The sequence below is a fragment of the Pleurodeles waltl genome, chromosome 8 (assembly GCF_031143425.1).
Source record: "Pleurodeles waltl isolate 20211129_DDA chromosome 8, aPleWal1.hap1.20221129, whole genome shotgun sequence".
In the NCBI taxonomy this organism is placed as follows: domain Eukaryota; kingdom Metazoa; phylum Chordata; class Amphibia; order Caudata; family Salamandridae; genus Pleurodeles; species Pleurodeles waltl.
The window spans coordinates 5,872,939-5,892,365 of NC_090447.1; the positions used below are offsets into that span (position 1 = coordinate 5,872,939).

Here is a 19,427-nt window from a genome sequence, read left to right on the forward strand (position 1 = left end):
CCTTTATCCTGACTAGAGTGAGGGTCCCAACTTGGACAGTGTGTAGACTGACTGCCAACCAGAGACCCCATTTCTAACAATCATAATCATCCAGATGGGAGGACAACTACTGGAACAATAGTGGCGCGAGAGCAGCCCTGCCAAGTGCAAGAGATCAGGGGTGAAAGTGACAGAGAGGTTGCAAGTGAAAGAAGAATAGAAGGGAGACAATAAATGGGAAAAAGGAAAAGTGGTTAGATAGGGTAGTGAGAGAGATCACAAGGAAAGAGGATTGGGGACCAAGAAAGGAGAGTGGAGGGGAGGACAGTGAACAGAAGGGTGAAAAGTGGATTGTAAGAGGAGTGCAAGAAAGGTGAAAGGCAGAAAGAGCAAGAAAAGTAAGAAAATGGGAGGAAAGAAAGTGGAGAGAAAGAGTGGGGAGGTGTACACCGGCCGATGTGCACCTAGCAGATTCTGGGGAGCAGATGTGTATTTTTAACTTTGGAGGTTCATGCTCATGTTGGGTATGAAAGGTATAGAAGCTGAAGAATTCTGGTGTTCAACCCAGCACCTTGGGATTTTAGTTCTGCCTGGTGAGAATTATAAGAATACAAGGGTACAGGGTAACATCACAAAGGGTGTCACTCATAATGTGCCAGATGTCACACATGCTGAAAACATGTAAATGTCACACATGCACATGGGAGAGAGGGAGAGGAAGAGAAGGAACCCTTTCTCAACATTGGATGGATGCTTCAGAATACATAAGTTTATTATCATGGAAAATGCTAAGTAATTACGATAACTGGAAGGCAGAGCAGAAACGTGTCCCACTGCTTGTTGGTAATCTTCTTTGCTCTGAGTTCGAGCCTTGGGCCACTCAGTTTTTATTTTGGTAGTAATTGTTTCCCACTGCAGACTACTGATTACTTATCCTTGGCCATAAAAACGATCATTTCTTTTCTTCTGGATGTCAGCACTATCCACAGGTGAATGTACAACTCACAAGCAATAATATAATAATACAACAATCATTTTCAATAGTAATGTTTAAATGAGTCTACAGAGAGCCATTGTGCCTCCTGATGTGCTTTTGTTTATGTGAAAAAAGAAGAAGCTGTTACAGCACCTCCTGGGGCATGAAGCATACGTAAGAAAACCAAATTTATCATGAATAAACCTGCTGGTCGCCTACAAAAAAAACAGATGGAGAGGAGAGGGAAACTCAGGACTGTGAGGAGGAAGCCTTTAATTTTAACTTATGTTAGGTAACTGGGTCATTACCTCCTCATGAGCCTTCCTCGTCCCAGTCCTGGGTGCAGGAGATCCCCCCCCAAGCAGTAATGCACAGCCAGCACTTGGAGCACCATACCATCCACTCACAGCTGCATGTCTGCACTTGGGAGGTTTTGTGGACATGAAAGGCTATAAAATAACCAGAGGGAAATCAGATTTCTGAATATCACTATCGGCAGGTGAAAAAGAGAGACTAGCAGACACCCTTTCCTTTAAATGAGCAGAGGGCCATATTACAGCAAAGATTAGTGACCTAATAAAAACAAACTTTGCGCCCATGTTAGAAATTGTAAGAGACTGGCATGTTGGTTTACTGGGGTGTGAGCCCTGGACAAGCAGCAACCACAATCCTAGTCAGGGTAGGGCAAAAGCAAACCCCAAATTCCCTTGTGCGCACCCTCTTGTAGCTTGGCAGAGGGCAGTAAAGCTTAACCTGGAGGCCATGTTTAAAGAATTTGTGCAACACTTCAAACAGTAAAACAGTGAAAAGACCACACAAAAACATTCCACACCAGATTAGGAAAATAGTGCTCTCTGAATTTAATAAATAAAACAAGGCCAAAACAACAAAAATCCAATATGTAAAACTGGAGATATTGAATTTCAAAATGTTAAATAAAAAGGGCACCGAGAAGCACAAAGCGCTATTGGGGATATCTAGTCAAGACAAACCTGGACAAAGTCAAAAGTTCCAGAGGACTGCGATGGAGCATGGCCCAGCTAGCTACTGGGACCCAGTGAGGTGAGCTGAACCAAGGTACCTAAACAGTGGATGCAGACCATTGTGTGATTCTGCACCAAGGGTGCTTCATGCAGCAGAGGCAATGAGTTGGTTCCAACATTCAATAAGGCTGCGCTGCATGGTCCTGTTGCAATGATGTCAAGGATCCTATTGACAGGGACCATGCATTGGTTCTGATAAGCAGTAGAGCTGTGATGCAGATTTGTGGCATTGTTGTGGAGGCTCTCGTCAATGGAAGCTGTGAGAAGCTTGCACTGGAAATGCCTCATTAGCGATGAAGTAAGTCTGTTGCGATAGGTCCAGTCCACAGAACAGGAGTGATATGTCAGTTCTGCTAGAGGATTTGCCGCTCAGCCGAGTAGGTGCGTCGATTCTGGCCAGGGATGCGTTGCTCAAAAGAGGATCCATCAGATCTGCTAGGAAAACACCTTAGACCCACTTCCAAGGTTCCAGAACTGGAGTGGCACCACTTGGCAGGGTAGGCAGTCCAGGTGCAGAAGCAGGGTGTTTGGAAGTATTTTATGTGCCTGAGATTTTAGATCAGGAGGCCAGTCAGCTAGCACTTGGAGTCACTCTGGGCTCAAGTGTTGCAGGTTCTGTCCTTCTCACCCAGGCAGGGAAACAGCAGGCAGCAGGGCAGCACAACAAGGCAGGAATCTTGCAAAGTATCAGTCCAGAAGAGTGTCAGTCCTTCAGCAGCACAGCAGTCCTTCTTCCTGGCAGAGTGTTCACAGGTCCAGAACTGTACCGAAGTGGTGGTGTTTGAGGTCCAGTTCTTATACCCAGTGGTGCCTTTGAAGTGGGGAGACTTCAAAGACAGACCTTTGAAGTGCACGGAGGCCCTGTCCTTCCTGCCGTGGCTGCAGACTCACTACATGGGGGCATACAGCACTTTGTGTCGGGACAGGACACTACATATTCTGGTGTAAGTGCGGCTGGGTCAAGCTCCTCCCTCCCATCTTCCTAGGATGGCTCATCCAGACACACCTAAGCTCCCATTGTGTGTGGCTGTCTAAGGGGAATACACAGAGCCCAGCTGTCACCCACCCCAGACATTCGATCAGAGGGAAGCAGCAGGCACCACATGGCTAAAGTTAGAAAGTGTCAACTTTCTAAATGTGGCATTTTTAGAATTGCAATTTAAAATCCAATTTTACCATAAATTTGGATTTTAAATTGTGATCACAGAGACACCAAACTTGAAAAGTCTATCTCTTCACAATTGGAAATTATATGTATAAAATATAATAAGCTAATCTCAATGTTATTCTTTGGCAGGGATAGGGCTTGCAGTAGTGAAAAATAACTTTGGGAGTTTTAACACCAGGACATGCAACATGTAAGGGTACATGGCCTGCCCTTCAAGTATGTTGCGCCTTGCCCTCTGGGCAGTCCAGGGCCTATCTTAGGTGAGGTATATGCATAAACTGGAAGGTTTGGGATTGGCAAAAGGGGCATTTTGCCTGGTTAACATAGCAGTGTAGAAGTGCACACACAGGCTCTACAATGGGAGGCCTGGTTATGGAACCACTTAAATGAGTGGCACAATCAACATTGCAGGCCCACTAGTACCATTTGATTTATAGGCCCTGGGTATGCACAGCACCAATTTACTGGGGAATTATAAGTAAATTACATAAACCAGTTGGGGATAAGCCAATATTTACACAGTTAGGGGAGAGAGTGCAAGGACTTTAGCACTGGTTAGTAGTGGTGAAGTGAACAGAGTCCTAGCTGAACTGTTCCCATTAGGGACAGGGTCAAGACTAATTTCCATATGGCTGGGTCCAAACTGAGGTGGCATAGTTGGTGAAAAATGATGGGTTGGGATGCAACCGAGTGATTGCCAGTGGCTGAGATTCATTCAAGCATTACATTCATCACCTTGTTGTTTTGCATTTGACAGCCTATGTGTGCTGTGTATGCCCAGATGTGGTACCGGGTTCACTGTGCCACTGGAACCAAGCTATACCCGGCTAAACAGCCCATAACAAGGGCAAAACAAGTCCTGTGTTGCTTGTTATCTGGTTCCAAGATGATCATGTCTCGCAGTGTACACTGGACTGTTCTCATGAGAAACAAGGTCAAGATTGATTTGCATATGGCTGAGTCCAAACTACGGTGGCATGGTGGGCGAAAAAGATGGATTGAGATGCGGTGCCAAGCAATTTGCAAGTGGCTGAGATTAATTCAAGCATTCCATCCATCACTTTTTGATTTATATAAGAACTAACTTATGTGCAGTTTTATTTAATGTTGCTGGGAAAGTCTGCTTTAAGTGCATTCTTGTTGCCAATTTTCAAAATATGCTGTAGATAAAATTGCTCGTAAAATGTTTAATACACTTTAAAATCTGAATATTGTCTATTATGCCCTGCAAAAACCTTGGGCAGGTGCATTTTGCATCCCTCCCTTAAGATGTTGCTATTGAGGGCAATGCCTCCCAAAACATATGCACCTCATCAGGGGCTTGAGTGAAGGCTGGAAGCTGGCCTCAGTGATTAGCCCTGACACAGCATGTGACCTTCTGCTTGCTCAAGAAAGCTGTTATGGTGCAGACAGGGGACAAGGCCTAGCTGGAGTGCTTTGATGGTGCTGATGCAGGAGTCTGCAACTCCACTGGTGATGTTTGTCTCTCTCCACTCTCATTAGGCCTTGTAGATACTTCAATCAGCTCACAAAACCACTTGAAAAACTTCCCCCAACACACCAACTGAAACCAGTTTCTAGGGTTCAGACAGGCAGTGGTGAGGCTGATTTGAGGCTTTGCTGGGCGGCAGGGGATTGCTGACTTCCTCACTCCAGGAAAAAGACAGTTGAGGGCACTGTATACTCTACTGGTGGCATCATAAGCATGATTTTATTATTGCCTAGAATTGTCCAGAAAAGGGGTAAATAGAACAATTACCCAATCATCTCTTTCTCTCATCTCATCTCTCAGGTTTTAGATCTGATATTGAAGGTTTACTCTAAGAATTCATTGAAGGCTAGCCCTGTATGATATCTAGTGGACAACAGATGGCTATTAGATTCATTTAATCCCCAAGCAACTCATTTTTATTTACTCATCTAAAATATTTAACCAGCATCAGATGCCTCAGGATTAAGTGACCAACCTCTAACCTTGGCCAACAAAGTGATCCTCTTGGACCCCTTTCTGTTAGACTGCACAATCTCAAGATGACTTCTCGATCCCCAAACCCATCTCTCAGTCCTTAAACTACTACTAATTGACCCTGCACCACTGCCACTTCCTCACATCTATCACTTGCAACCCTCCGCCTCACCTTCTACATTATCGACATCATAATAACAATGCACAAGTCGAATGTGTGAAGATTTCTCCATCTACCCAGCGTGGCGCTGTTTCTTTCCTTTGTATTAAAGTTCATCATCCTTATAACATATATAATTCTGTCTACATATTACATAGAAAAGAGCAATTGCATAATTGATTTAGTAGCATATCCATTGCCAATTATCAAATTTTAAGTATAAGGTTTTGTTTTCACTTACCCGACAAGCAATGGACAAATTGGAACTTCGTTGCAGATTGAGAAAACTCCTCCCTCAACGCGGTTAGATGTGAAATAGATGCCAGACACATTAATCACCTCATTTCCAGGAAATTCAAAGCAGACCTTCTTTGTGCCATGTTCGGAGGCCCAATCCAAGGCTTGACCTGCGATGAGGAGACCACCTCCTTTCTTCACAAATGTAATAAGCTCATTCTTTTTATTGGCCTTATAGGCATCCATGCAATACACTCCAAAGGAATCCTGAAATTCACCAGTAGACTTCACCTTGATGTCATGATCAGAGAAGGTCTTCACTAGGGAGCCGAAGTTAGACTGGACACCAACCAGAGCATCTGCTGAAGGATTCAGCCAATGGACAGCATTGAGGAGGAGCTGTGAGAACGTTTTGTTTTGGAGGTAGGACTCATGAGGGATTGCCACAATCCGACCCTTCCCATAGTGAGAAGCTGCAATCAAAACTTGGCCAGAGGTACTCACAATCAGAGGGAAGGCTTTATCCCCAATCAGAAGTAGTTCACAAGGAATGGATCTCCCTGTAAAGTCCAAATTGTCAACTCCTTTAGTCAAGGCTCTGTAACATTCTGTGAGGCTCATTTCAACGTGGTTCTTGTTCCTGAAAGTACATAAAAAAAGAATTAACAATAATCATCCTGACAACACCAGAAGTGTACTGGTTTTTGACTAAACAAACTGTATATAGAGATAATTTGTTTAAATACATTACTCTCCCTTTTATAAAAGCAAATAAGTATCTTCTGAGGGACAATTAACAACTTCTGTGTCTAGGGGTACTGTGAAGTGAAAAGTTTTGATAACATCAATTTCTGCTCTGACAGATGTATAGGAATGTTTGTTTCTTCCATACTCAGGGCCTGATTTAAATCTTGGCGGTAACATTCCTGCAGTAACGTTTTTGACTAAATCCCACTCCGCCGCAATCGTGATCTGCCCACCGAATTAAGATGTTGGCAGTCCCATAGGCAAGTGCCCGCATTCGCCCCCCAGTCTCCACCAAGAAACACCACCCGCTTCAACAATGCCATAGGCTATATTGGCTACCAGTGGGACTCCAGCCACCTTTCCCACCATACAGATTTAGATGTGCCCTACCGACAGGCAAAAAGAGGCAGTTCACCCTCCATACTTGAGTTGGCCGATTGGGTTGGGGACAGTGAGTTAAAAATGTCAGTTTTCTCGCAATCCACTTCAGTTTTTGACTGTACATGACTGAACAACATCTTCCCTCGCTGCTGTCATGGGCCCTTGGAGAAAACACAGCCCGCGTCGACGGACTCGAAGGTAGGATGCTGCATTGCCATCGTACGTTGGGGGGGCGCTGCATGTGAAGTTGGGAACACTGCAGGCATTTACATCTGACAGTAATTTGTCTACATCACTGTGACATGCATGCATCTGCTTGGCATGGATGGGGACACACCGGCACAACACACTTATCGCACACATGCACAACTGTCATTGTGGTGTCATTATTCATTGTCAGACGAATGGTGGCACCACAGTGATGGTTCAATCACACTTGTCAACTGTGTTCATGTGTGTGCATTGCAAGGGGACCTGTAGTGGCAAGGTTATGAGTCCTACTGTGTATGTAGGTCATATATGTATGTGTGTGTGCAATTGGATTGGCTGGTTGAAGTGGAGGGACCTGGAGTGGGTGATGTGTTTGTGTATGTATGTGTGTTGTATATTGTGTTGGCATGCGCAACATTCAGGTGAGTGTTGTTGTGTGGTGAACGTTGTTGTGATGTGTGTAGGTATGCCTCGTGTGAGAAGCCAAATATCTCCCAGGCCTCCCATCAGCCCCCTGGCATGCACTGGTGATATGTGGGAGGCTACCTAGATATGCCATCATCCTGCATACCCTGGGGACACAGGATATGACACCATGCCTAATAGGGGTGGCTGCTTGAAGCCCATAAGTGGCATTGTCCTCTTGCTTGCCAGGCCTATTACAGCAGCTAACATCCGTACATCAGTGATGGCGCTCTCCCCCTTCTGCAAGTTGGTGGACCCTGCAATAGCAGCCTTGCGTTGGTAAGATATAATTGGAGAGACTCAAAAATTGCTTTCAAACCACTGGCGAGACCTATGACTTTGTCAAGAGGTCCCTCCTCTCCATTTTGGAGGGGAGGAAGTGTGCACAATGTTCGACAACCTTGCAGGTAAAGGTGAAGATGATGACAATGATGTTGTCGTGACAGAGCTCAAAGCACTTTTCTATTCACTGCTAAACCCCAACTTTGAGCTTTTCAAGCTTTGCCAGGCCCACCAAGGTGACGGCAAGATGATCAATGGATTACATGGATGCCTCAGGACTCTGGCGCACACCTGTGCTGACAATGATCAGATTAAGGAGATGAAGGCCCAACTGATTCAAGGGTGCTGCTCGTTGGTGTTGGGGTACCTGATCCTACAACAGCCAGGCATCAAGCTAGATCACATTCTCATTCTGGTGAGATCACACAGACTCTCTACCAGCCATGCTGACAAAATGAACTAAGCTGTAGGAAAGAGGCTAGCTTCCACAGCCCCAACCAGGCAAGTGAACTTTAAAGTTGAAGCAGTTGATGCAGTACAGAGACATCCACCTCTAAATTAACTGACACAGGTGTAGGAATACCATTAGGGTCAGTGCAAAAAATGTGGTCTTGAAGCCCATGTGCCCGATTGCTGCTGAGTAGAAGGGAAAATGTGCTCCTGATGTGAGGAGGACAGTCACTTTGCCAGGGTAGGCCCGAACATTGGAAAAGGGAGGAAACCAAAGGGTGTTTACACCCCACTCCTACATGATGGCAAGTAAGCATTGGGGAGGATCACTGTGACAATATAACATCCAGGACATTCACAGCCAGGGAGGAGGGGAACAGTGAGGATGATGATGTCTTCATGATTTTGTACGCTGGCCTGAATGGTAGAAGGAACCGGCCTCCTCCCATGTGCACCATCCCGGTGGAGGAAAAGGACATTCTGGCGAAGATCAACACAGGAGCTTCAACCAACATCATGGACCTGTGATAATACCGAGTGATCAATCCCGGATAACCCCTGTGGCTCACAACTATGACAATCAACAAGTATGGGGGGCAGACATCTTTCCATTGTCCAGAGTAATAGAAGTGATTGCCAAGAACAAGGACACTCTGAGAGCAGTCCATTTCCAAATGCCAAATGTAAGAACACCTGGGAATGGTCTTCTTTGCCAGGAAAATACATGAAACTCAAGCAGAGGAATCCTGAAAGAGCTTCCACAACTGTTCCAAGGGCTAGGATGCCTCAAGAGACCACCTGTCAAGCTACACATTGACCCCACTGGGCAACCAACTGCGACCTCCCTGTGGAAATAAAACCTGACAATCAGCCTCCTATTCAGTCTGAGTTCAAGGAATCCAACACAAGAAGATCACACCCTAATGGCCTGAGGCAAACAGTGAAATAGACATTAACATTAAAGGAAATTCTAAAAGGCCCTCCAGATCAGTGTAAACCAAAGCAACACCTTGATTGCACCTTTTTCTAAGAGCCTTTCGGCAGACGCCATAGAGCACAGCCCTACGTGCACCCATCTTCTTGATGTTTCAGTGACCTGTCCACAACTGCCTGCCCACTGGGCTGACTTAGCAACCGACCATACTGAATGTAGGACAAGTATCAATCAATCAATCGGTGCTTGTAAAGCGCAACTACTCACCCGTTAGGGTCTCAAGGCGCTGGGGGGTTGGGGTGGAGGGGGAAGTGTAGCGTTACCGGTGAGGTGGTTCTTAAAAAAGCCATGTCTTCAGTTAGTTCGCGAAGCTCAGGAGGGAAGTGGTTTGTCCGATGTGGAGAGGAAGGGTGTTCCAGGCGGTGGCTGCGAGGTAGGAAAAGGAGCGTCCTCATGTTTTGGTTTTCCTGATGCAGGGTACGTGGAGGTTGAGTCGCTGGTTCAGATTGGCTGGTCCGGTGTTGTGGAGGGCTTTGTGTGCGTGGGTGAGGATCTTGAACGTGATTCTTTTCTCTATGGGAAGCCAGTGCAGTGTACGCAGGTGTTGCAAGATGTGGCAGTGTCGAGTTAGGTCGTGGACCAGTCTGGTGGCGGCGTTCTGGATGTTTTGTAATTTGCGGGTGAGTTTCTTGTTGATTCCGGCGTAGAGTGCGTTGCCATAGTCCAGTCTGCTGGTGATGAGGGCATGTGTGACGGTCTTTCTATGTTCGAGGGGGATCCACTTGAAGGACTTGCATAGGAGGCAGAAGGTGTTGAAGCAGGTGGAGGTTACTGAGTTGATTTGATGATTTATGCTGAGGTTGGAGTCCAGGATGATTCCGAGGTTGTGGGCTTGGCTGGTGGGGGTGGGCGGGTTTCGGAGGGTGGGTGGCCACCAGGAGTCATTCCACACCTTGAGTTGAGGGCCCATGATGAGTACTTCTGTCTTGTTTGCTTGGAGTTGAAGGCAGCTGTTTCTCATCCAGTTGGTGACTGCTACCATGCCTTCATGGAAGTTGTGTCTGGCTTTGTTGGGTTTGTTGGAGAGGGAGAGGATGAGTTGGGTGTCGTCGGTTTAGGAGATGATGTTGATTCCGTAGCTTCTGACAAGGGTGGCTAGCGGGGCCATGTAGACGTTAAACAATGTGGGGCTGAAGGAGGATCCCTGGGGCACTCCGCAGGTGGTGGGTGTGGGGTCTGCGAGGAAGGGGTCGAGTCTCACTCATTGAGTTCTGCTGGAGAGGAAAGATTGGAGGATTGGATCCAGTCGAGGGCCTTGTGTCTGATGTCGGCTTCGTAGAGTCTTCTTATCAGGGTGTGATGGGAGACTGTGTCGAAGGCTGCTGAGAGGTCTAGTAGGATGAGTGCCACCGTCTCTCCCTTGTCCACCAGGGAGCAGATGTTGTCTCTTGGGGCCAGGAGGGCTGTTTCGGTGCTATGGTTTTTCCTGAATCCAGATTGGGAGATGGCGAGGATGTTTTGGTCTTCTATAAACGTGCCGAGTTGGCTGTTGGCTGCTTTTTTGATGACTTTCGCAGGAAATGGGAGTAGGGAGATGGTCCTGAAGTTTTTGAGGTCGATGCGGTCTGCTGAGGGTTTCTTGATGAGGGGGTTGGTCTCTGCATGTTTCTGGTCGTCGGGGAAGGTGGCGGCAGCTAGGGAGCGGTTGATGGTGAGGCAGAGCTTGGGGGCGATTGTGTCTGCAGCTCTGTTGAAAATGTGATGGAGACATGGGTCCGGGGGGCCCCGGAATGTATGAACCTCATTGTTCTCAGCGTATCTTCGGTGGTGAGGGGGGTCCAGGTGGTGATTGTTAGCTTGTGGGTGTTGAGTTTTGGTAGAGGGGATTCTGCGCGTAGGTTGTCCTTGTTGAAACTGTTGTAGATGGTCTTAATTTTGTGGTGGAAGTAGGTGTTAAGTCTGTCACAGATGTCCTGTGAGGGTGGGATGTCCGTTGTTTCACTTTTGGGTTGGGCGAACTCTTTGATGATGCTGAAGAGTTCCTTGCTGTTGTGTGCGTGAGGAGATTCTATTGTGTATAGCTTTCTTTCTGGTGTTTCTGATGAGTTGTGGTGTGTGGTGGTGGCGGCTCTGTAGTTGCGATGGGCTTCTGTGGATTTGGTGTTTCTGCAGATTTTCTCGAGGCAGCGACAAGTGCGTCTAGATTCTCAGAGTTCTGGAGTGAACCTACTGGCTTTCTTTGTGTGGGTGCTGTTTGTGGGGGGCTATGGTGTTGGCGCAGTCGGGGATCCAATTGTGGAAGGTGCTTACTGCAGTGTTTGGGTCACTGATGTGTGCGAATGTGGGGGCGGCGAGGGCGGCGGTGAGCTGATCGTCGGTTATTCTTGTCCAGTTTCTATGTGATGGTTGCTCTTTTGGTCTGATGACGGTGAGTGTGTTAAAGGTGAAATGGATGCATCAGTGGTCTGTCCATGGGAGGTCTGTGCTGTGACTGAAGGTGGGATCGAGGGTGTGGCCTGCTGAGTGTGTTGTCTCCCTCACGATCTGTCGGAGCCCTATTTTGTGGAGGTTGTCTAGGAGGGATGCGGTGTTTCGAGGTGGAAGTTGAGGTCTCCTAGCAGGGTGTAGTTGGTGGCTGTGGTGCCTTGACAGAGATGCAGTCCGTGATAGAGTCGGCAAAGGGAGTACGTGGTCCGGGAGGACGGTAAATTAGGGTTCCCCTGATGGTGGATATCGGGCTGGTTTGTAGCTTGAAGTGGAGGTGTTCCATCAGGCTTGTGGATTCTTTGGAGTCTTCGGAGTGCGGGTTCAGGTAGGGGTTGGACCTGTGGACGATAGCGATTCCCACCCCACCCCCCAGGGTGGCTGGGGCGGTCTTTCTGCGTGATCTTGTATCCCTAGGGGATGGGGATGGCGATGGCGATGTCTGGGCCTGAGGTGGTGTAGGTCCAGGTCTCGGTGAGGAACGCGACGTCCGGGGTGGTTCTGTCAAGGAGGTCCCAGATTTCAGTAGTGTGTTTATGGAGGGCATGGATGTTGAGGAGAATGCACTTCAGAGTTTTCAGGGTTGGAGTGTTGTTGTGGGTGGGTTGTGCTGGGTCCAAGGTCTTGGTGGTGTTGTAAGTTTGGTGGCAGCGGAGGCAGCTGAAGGGACCGTGGGTGTTAGCTGGTGATGCTTGCTTGCAGTTTTTATTGTGTCCTGGTTTGAGTGCGATGAGTGCTGCTGATGTAGAACAGTGAGGTCATGCACATAAAAAGCAAGCTTCTGGTGCTGGGGACTATGTCGTCATTCTAGACTGGGGCCGAGGCTGAAAACTCTAAACGCCTTTCAAAAGGGAACACTGGCATGAGCAAGAGATAAAGGACACAATGCTGACTACTGCTTTAGGTGCAGAGAGAGAAACCAGGAATGTGTCCTGGTACTAAAGGTCAACTGAGACAGCAACACCAAGCGTCCAAGTGTGAGAACAATTGTCTGAGAGTTGCGACATGACGTTTTGATTCACAAGCCTGATTGGACACACTGGGAGCCCCTGTCACATCCCAGCAGAGGGTGGAAGGGAGCACTTCCTAGTCTGGCTTCTGCAAGAACCACAGCACCGAGACCATCCTCATCGATTGCACCGACGACATCAGGAGCAGGCTGGACAAAGGTGAAACCGTTGCCCTCATCCTCCTTGACCTTTCCGCAGCCTTTGACACCGTCTGTCACCACACCCTTCGCACACGCCTCTACGACACCGGAATCCGCTACAGAGCCCTGGATTGGCTCACATCCTTCCTCTCTGGAAGAACCCAAAGAGTCCGCCTCCCCCCGTTCCTGTCCAAGGCCACCAAGACCATCTGCGGAGTCCCCCAGGGATTCTCACTCAGCTCCACACTCTTCAATGTCTACATGGCACTGCTCGGCAACACCGTTCCGATCCCACAGCCTCAACATTGTCTCCTTCACAGACGACACTCAGCTCATCCTCTCTCTCATGAAGGGCCCCGCAACCGCTAAAACCAACCTCCACACCGGACTTCACGTCATCGCCAACTGGATATAGGCAAGCCGCCTCAAGCTGAACTCGTAGAAGACCGAGATCATCATCTTCGGCTCCAACAAAGCAGCATGGGATGACTCCTGGTAGCCTGCCACCGTAGGGTCTGCCCCAACGCCCACCACCCACGCACGCAACCTCGGCTTCATACTTGACTCTTCGCCCCAGCAAGTCAACGCCATGTCATCCTCACGCTTTAACACCCTTTGCACGCTCCGCAAGACCTTCAGATGGATCTCCGTGGAAACCAGAAGAATGGTCACCCACGCCCTCCTCAGCCACAGACTGTACTATGGCAACGCCCTCTGTGTGGGAACAACGGCCAAGCTCCAGAAGAAACTCCAGCGCATCCAGAACGCCTCAGCATGTCTCATCCTCAACCTCCCTCGCCAACGAACACATGTCAGCCCACCTCAGAAACCTCCACTGGCTCCCCATCAACAAAAGGATCGTCTTCAAACTCCTGATCCACGCTCACAAAGCTCTCCATGACTCTGGACCTGCCTACTTCAACGAGCGGCTCAAATTCCACATCCCTACACGCCAGCTCTGCTCCACCAACCTCACCACCGCTACCGTCCCCCGCATCATCCGGACCACAACTGGCGGCAGATCCTTCTCCCAACTTGCCGCCATAACCTGGAACTCCCTCCCCGTCAACCTACGTCTGACCCAGGACCTCCTGACCTTCAGAAAGCGCCTCAAGACCTGGCTCTTCAAGCAGTAGCACCCCCCCAGCACCTTGAGACCGTTCCAGGTGAGTAGCACGCTTAACAAATTACTGATTGATTGAACGATTGATTGACTCTAGTTCACGTTCAGGCCAAAGACACTAACAGCCCAAGAGGGTTGAACAGTAAGAGCCATGAGTGTTCAGAAGGAAGCCTACTGTAATACGATCTGTGGCCCAACCCTGCTCCCAACCAAGCCCTCAAACAACAGGTGTCTGCCCTTAGTGGTTGCCCACCTATCGTCCAGGAGCCAGCGTGTTTGGCAACCAACATGAGAAGGGATGTTGAGTGCCACCTACCCTCTACTGTCAATGCTGTGATGCACTGTGTAGGAACCTGGCGAAGCACTTTATTTTAGTGACACAATTACCAAATTACCAAAAAGTACTAAAGAGGCAAGCCTCCAATAGGACGTAAGTAACACACTATATATATATATATATATATATATATATATATATATATATATGTACACTAATAAACAGAAATAGAGAAATAGGCATAACAATTTGTAGAAAACAGTTCAAATGGCATTAGACAATAGTGACCCTAGGGGGAGCCCAAACCATATACTAAAAAAGTGGAATGCAAATGCAGGACCCCCACCTAAGGTAAGTGGGATGTGTAGAGGGGAGCTGGGGGAACTAGGAAACCACAAAGGTAAGTACCACAGTGCCCCCCAGTGACCAGGAAGAAACGAGTAAGTTACTGAATTTTCCCCAAACAACCCAAAGGGACTGAAAAGAAGATAATGCAAAACCCAGACAAGACTGCAAGAAAACAGTGGTGGATTCCTGAAGAGGAAGACCTGCAAAAGAAAGGAACCAAGTCCAAAGTCGTAGGAGTGTCCAGTGGTGGCAGGAGCCACTACCCACCCATCTGTGTTTGCAGGAGTTGGTCGACGGTAGGGCGAAGACTGTCAGCAATGAAGCCCTGGAGTCAGTGAAGAGTTCCTGTAGGATGCAGTTGACGTTCCATGCCAGATGGGTGATTGCAGTCTGTCTGTGGCGTGAAAAAGCCACCAACAAGCCTTGGCAAAGGCAAGAGTCGTGGTAGAAGAGAAGGGGAGTTGCTGGGGACCAGCAAGGTCCAGGAGGACTCAACCCATGGGGGGAGTCTCAGGGTACCCTCAGCAATGCAGAGAGTCCGCAGAAAAAAAGGCAGCCCCCACAGGAGACCCACTGTAAGAGGTCCCAGGAGTCACAGAGGAGACCACGCAGTACAATTGAAGAAGGGACCTACGCCGCAGCAGAAGCATGAAGAGACCTGTTGCAGGATCCACGCAGCTCAGGATGAGTGGAGAGCCACGCAGCCGGTCATTGCTGTTGGTGCCTGAAGATGCACCTTGTGACTCCTTCACTCCAAGGGAGATTCATTCTTCCCTCTCATGCAGACTGAAGACTTTCCGCCCTCAGAGGATGCACAGCTGGGGAAATGTTGCAGAAGCCATAAGAAGCCATGGAAACAATGTTACAAGCAGAGTCTTCGTTGTGGATGCAGATTGTTGGTTTCTGGAAGGTCCATTTGCAGTTCCAGTGGCCAGAAGTAGAAGTAGAGGTTGCAAAGGAGTTCTGTTGGAATCTTGCAAGCTGAATTTGAGGACCCATCCAAGAGGGAGACCCTAAATAGCCCTGGAACGGGGACCGGCCACCTAGCCAGGTGACCATCTGTCAAGAGGGGGCTTTGATGTCACCTGCCTGACCTGGCTACTCAGATGCTCCCAGAGACCTCTGTCCACCTGGATTCAACATGGCAGAATCAAGGGACCATCTGGAGGTGCTCAGTGCACCACCCCTGGGGTGGTGATAGAAAGGGGAGTGGTCACTCCCCTTTCCATTGTCTAGTTTCGCACCAGAGCAGGGACTGGAGGTCCATGAACCAGTGTAGACTGGTTTATGCAAGGAGGGCACCAAATGTGCCCTTCAAAGCATACCAGTGGCTTTGGTAGGCTACCCCTCCCAAGGCCTATTTCCTAAGGGACAGGGTGTTACCCCCCTCCCAGGTGAAAATCATTTGTTCCGCCTTCCTGGGCTTGAGCTGATCAAGCAGCAGGAGGGCAGAAACCTGTCTGGGAGTGGCAGCAGCTTGGGCTGCCCAGAAAACCCCAGAAAGCTGGTAGGAGCAATGCTGGGGGTCCTCTCAGGGCCCCCAGAGTTAATGCAATCATACTTCCAATATTGTCAACAGTTTTGGGGTATGATTCTGACATGTTTAATACCAAACATGGCTAGGTTTGGAGTTGCCATTATGTAGCTGGATATAGATAGTGACCTATGTCCAGTACAGGTGTAAAATGGCGTCTCCGCACTCACGAAGTCCATGAAAATGGAGCTGGAGTTTGTGGTTCATGCTCATGCAGGGGTGCCCTCATACACAGCCCCTGCCCTTTGGGCTAGGAGGGCCTACTGTAGGGGTGATTTACATTGACCTGGTACAGTGACCTGCAGTGAAAAAAGATGCCCTTTCACACGGGCTGCAATGGCAGGCCTTCAGATACACTTTGCATGGGCTCCCCATGGGTGACATAATACATGCTGTAGCACATGGGAGACCCTGGTACCCAATGTCCTGGGTATCTAAGAACCATATACTAGGGACTTATATGTGGGCACCAGCATGCCAAATGTGGGGGGGGGGGGTCCAAGCAACCATGTTTACAGGGAGAGAGCATAGTCACTGGGGTCCTGGTTAGCAGGAACACATGAAACACAGTCAAAGCATACTGACAACAGTCAAAAAGTGGTGGCCAGAAAGAGGGCACTTTCCTACACTATGCACTCTGAGGCCAGACACAGCCGAGGAGATAAATAGGCATCCTGTGTGGTGTGCGTTATTGGGGCAGGTGAGTCCGGCAACCTGGGCCCTGTCCTTGAAAGGCTCACACATGTGACACAGTACACAGTGACAAATCCTAGTGAGATAACTCAGTAGGTATATGCAATAGCTAACCAAATGTGTATGACCTGCGGTCTACCATGACATGTTCTAGTGTCAGCAAGGAAGCTCAACAGGATTATGCGCATGTTAAAGATAAAAGCAATTAACTTGCAGACCATGGGTTCAGATGGGACTAATGCAATGCAGCAAGAGAGATGACACCTTAAAGGTTGGAATTACAGTTAACATTGACTAGTGACTTGCTGCAGTTGTTAAATCAGCTTAAGTGTGAGCTGCAAGTCGCAGTCAGAAAGGGGAGATTTTCATGGTGTGGGCGGGGAAGGATTAAAAGGAACTAAGGGAAAGGGAGGGTGGAAATCTAGTCATGAAAACGTGGATGAAAGGGAGGAGGCCTGAGTGGTTGCTTGAGGGCTCCACTTGCCAACTCACTGCTTAAGACCCCCACTCACTCTAAGGGTGAATTCATGAATGTTTCATTTTGATTCTTATTTGTATCTCCTGCAAGCATTCTCCACTGGAGGTCAACAGGTCAAATACCCTTCACCCCCTACAGTACCTTTCAAGTAATTTATTAAAGGTGGCAATAAGGATTGTTGGGGGGAATATGGACTGGGATAAAGGGGTGGGCGGCTATGAATCAGAATAAGAAAAGCTATTGGTCAGTGTAGGAAAGTACTATCTTGCCTGGCATGTAACCCCATTTTTACATGTGTGTCAGTTTGTTTTTGCCTTTCTCACTGGGATCCTGCTAGCCAGGACCCCAGTGCTCATAGTTTGTGCCCTGTATGTGTTACCTGTGTAGTGACTAACTGTGCCACTGAGGCTCTGCTAATCAGAACCTCTGTGCTTATGCTCTCTCTGTCTTTAAATCTGTCACTATAGGCTAGTGACCACTTTTACCAATTTCAATTGGCACACTGGAACACCCTTATAATTCCCTAGTATATGGTATCTAGAAACCCAGGGTATTGGGGTTCCAGGAGATCCCTATGGGCTGCAGCATTTCCTTTGCCACACATAGGGAGCTCAGACAAACCTTTACACAGGACTGCCACTGCATCCTGAGTGAAATAACGCAGACGTTATTTCACAGCCATATTCACTGCACTTAAGTAACTTATAAGTCACCTATATGTCTAACCTTCACTTGCTGAAGGTTAGGTGTAAAGTTACTAAGTGTGAGGGCCCCCTGGCACTAGCCAAGGTGCCCCCACAAAGTTTAGGGCCATTTCCCTGGACTTTGTGAGTGCAGGGACACCATTACACGCGTGCACTACATATAGGTCAATACCGAATATGGCCATGTACAATGTCTAAGATCATGGAATTGTCCCCCCATGTCAAATCTGGGATTGGGGTGCCAATCCCATGCATCCCCGGGGCTCCACAATGGACCCTGGGTACTGCCAAACCAGTTCTCTGGGGTTTTCTCTGCAGCTACCGTGCTGCCACCCCACAGACAGGGTTCTGCCCTCCTGGGGTCTGGGCAGCCTAGTCCCAGGAAGGCAGAACAAAGAATTTCCTCTGAGAGAGGGTGTTACACCCTCTCCCTTTGTAAATAGGTGATAAAGGCTGGGGAGGGTAGCCTCTCCTAGCCTCAGGAAATGCTTCCCCTGTCTATCAACACCCCAGGGGTGGTGCCCAGAGCTCCTCCAGTGTGTCCCAGACCTCTGCCATCTTGTTTCCAGAGGTGTGAGGGAACTTCGGAGACCTATGAGTGGCCAGTGCTAGCAGGTGACATCAGAGACCCCTCCTGATGGGTGCTAACCTGACTAGGTGGCCAATCCTCCTCTGAGGGTCTCTCCAGTGGGCTTTTCCTCAGATAACGACTTGCAAGAATTCACCAGAGTTCCTCTGTACCTCTCTCTTCGACTTCTACCACGGATCAGCCGCTGACTGCTCTAGAACGCCATCAAAACTGCAAGAAAGTAGCAAGAAGACTACCAGCAACATTGTAGCGCCTAATCCTGCCGGCTTTCTCGACTGATTCCTGGTGGTGCATGCTTTCGGGGCTGCCTGCCTTCATCCTGCACTGGAAGCCACAAAGAAATCTCCCGTGGGTCGACGGAATCTTCCCCCTGCTTCAGCAGGCACCAAACGTCAGCGGCCCTAGTACTCTGGGACCCCTCTCATCCTGACAAGTGTGGCCCCCTGAAACACAGGTGATGGACCCAAGTGACCCAGACTGTCCAGTGGTCCAACTGTCCAAATTTGGAGGAGGTAAGTCCTTACCTCCCCTCTCCAGACAGTAATTTTGTGCACAGTATGAACTGCAGCTACAAGGGTGTCTGTGCATATTTCCACAAAATTCTCCATGCACAGCCAAGCCTAGGTCCCCAGCACTCTGTCCTGTGATGCTCAGCTCCCTGAGTTGATCTCCGGTGTCGTGGGACCCTCTTTTGCAGTGTTGCGATGACCACTGTGTTCAGACATCTTGAACCCATGTTCAAGGACTTCTGCGGGTGCTACCTTCTTGTGCGTGGACTCTCTACGCTGCTGAGGGACCCTTCTGTCTCCTCTCCCAAGTGGTGACATCCTGGTCCTTCCTGGGCCAAGGCCGCACCCTTTTTCTTCAGCTGTAGCTCTTGCAGCTAGCAAGGCTTGTTTGCGGTATTTTGCCAAGGAAACAACTCTGCATCCTCCAGCACTCCATGGGACATCTTCTGCATGAAGGGAGCACCTTTCGTTGTTGCAAAATCTTCAGCTTCTTCCATCCAGAGGCAGCCATTTTGCACCTTCATCTGGGGTTTAGTGGGC

At 48.7% G+C, this 19,427-nt stretch overlaps 1 protein-coding gene across 1 annotated transcript in view; it reads right to left on the bottom strand.

Annotated features, from left to right (window-relative positions):
- Positions 1–19,427, bottom strand: part of LOC138249658 (TRPM8 channel-associated factor homolog) — a 127,824-nt gene that overhangs the window by 95,933 nt on the left and 12,464 nt on the right. The window contains exon 2 of the mRNA XM_069203618.1: positions 5,534–6,169. Coding sequence (XP_069059719.1) covers positions 5,534–6,150 — 617 coding nt within the window. The 5' untranslated portion in view covers positions 6,151–6,169. The remainder of the gene's footprint in view (positions 1–5,533; positions 6,170–19,427) is intronic.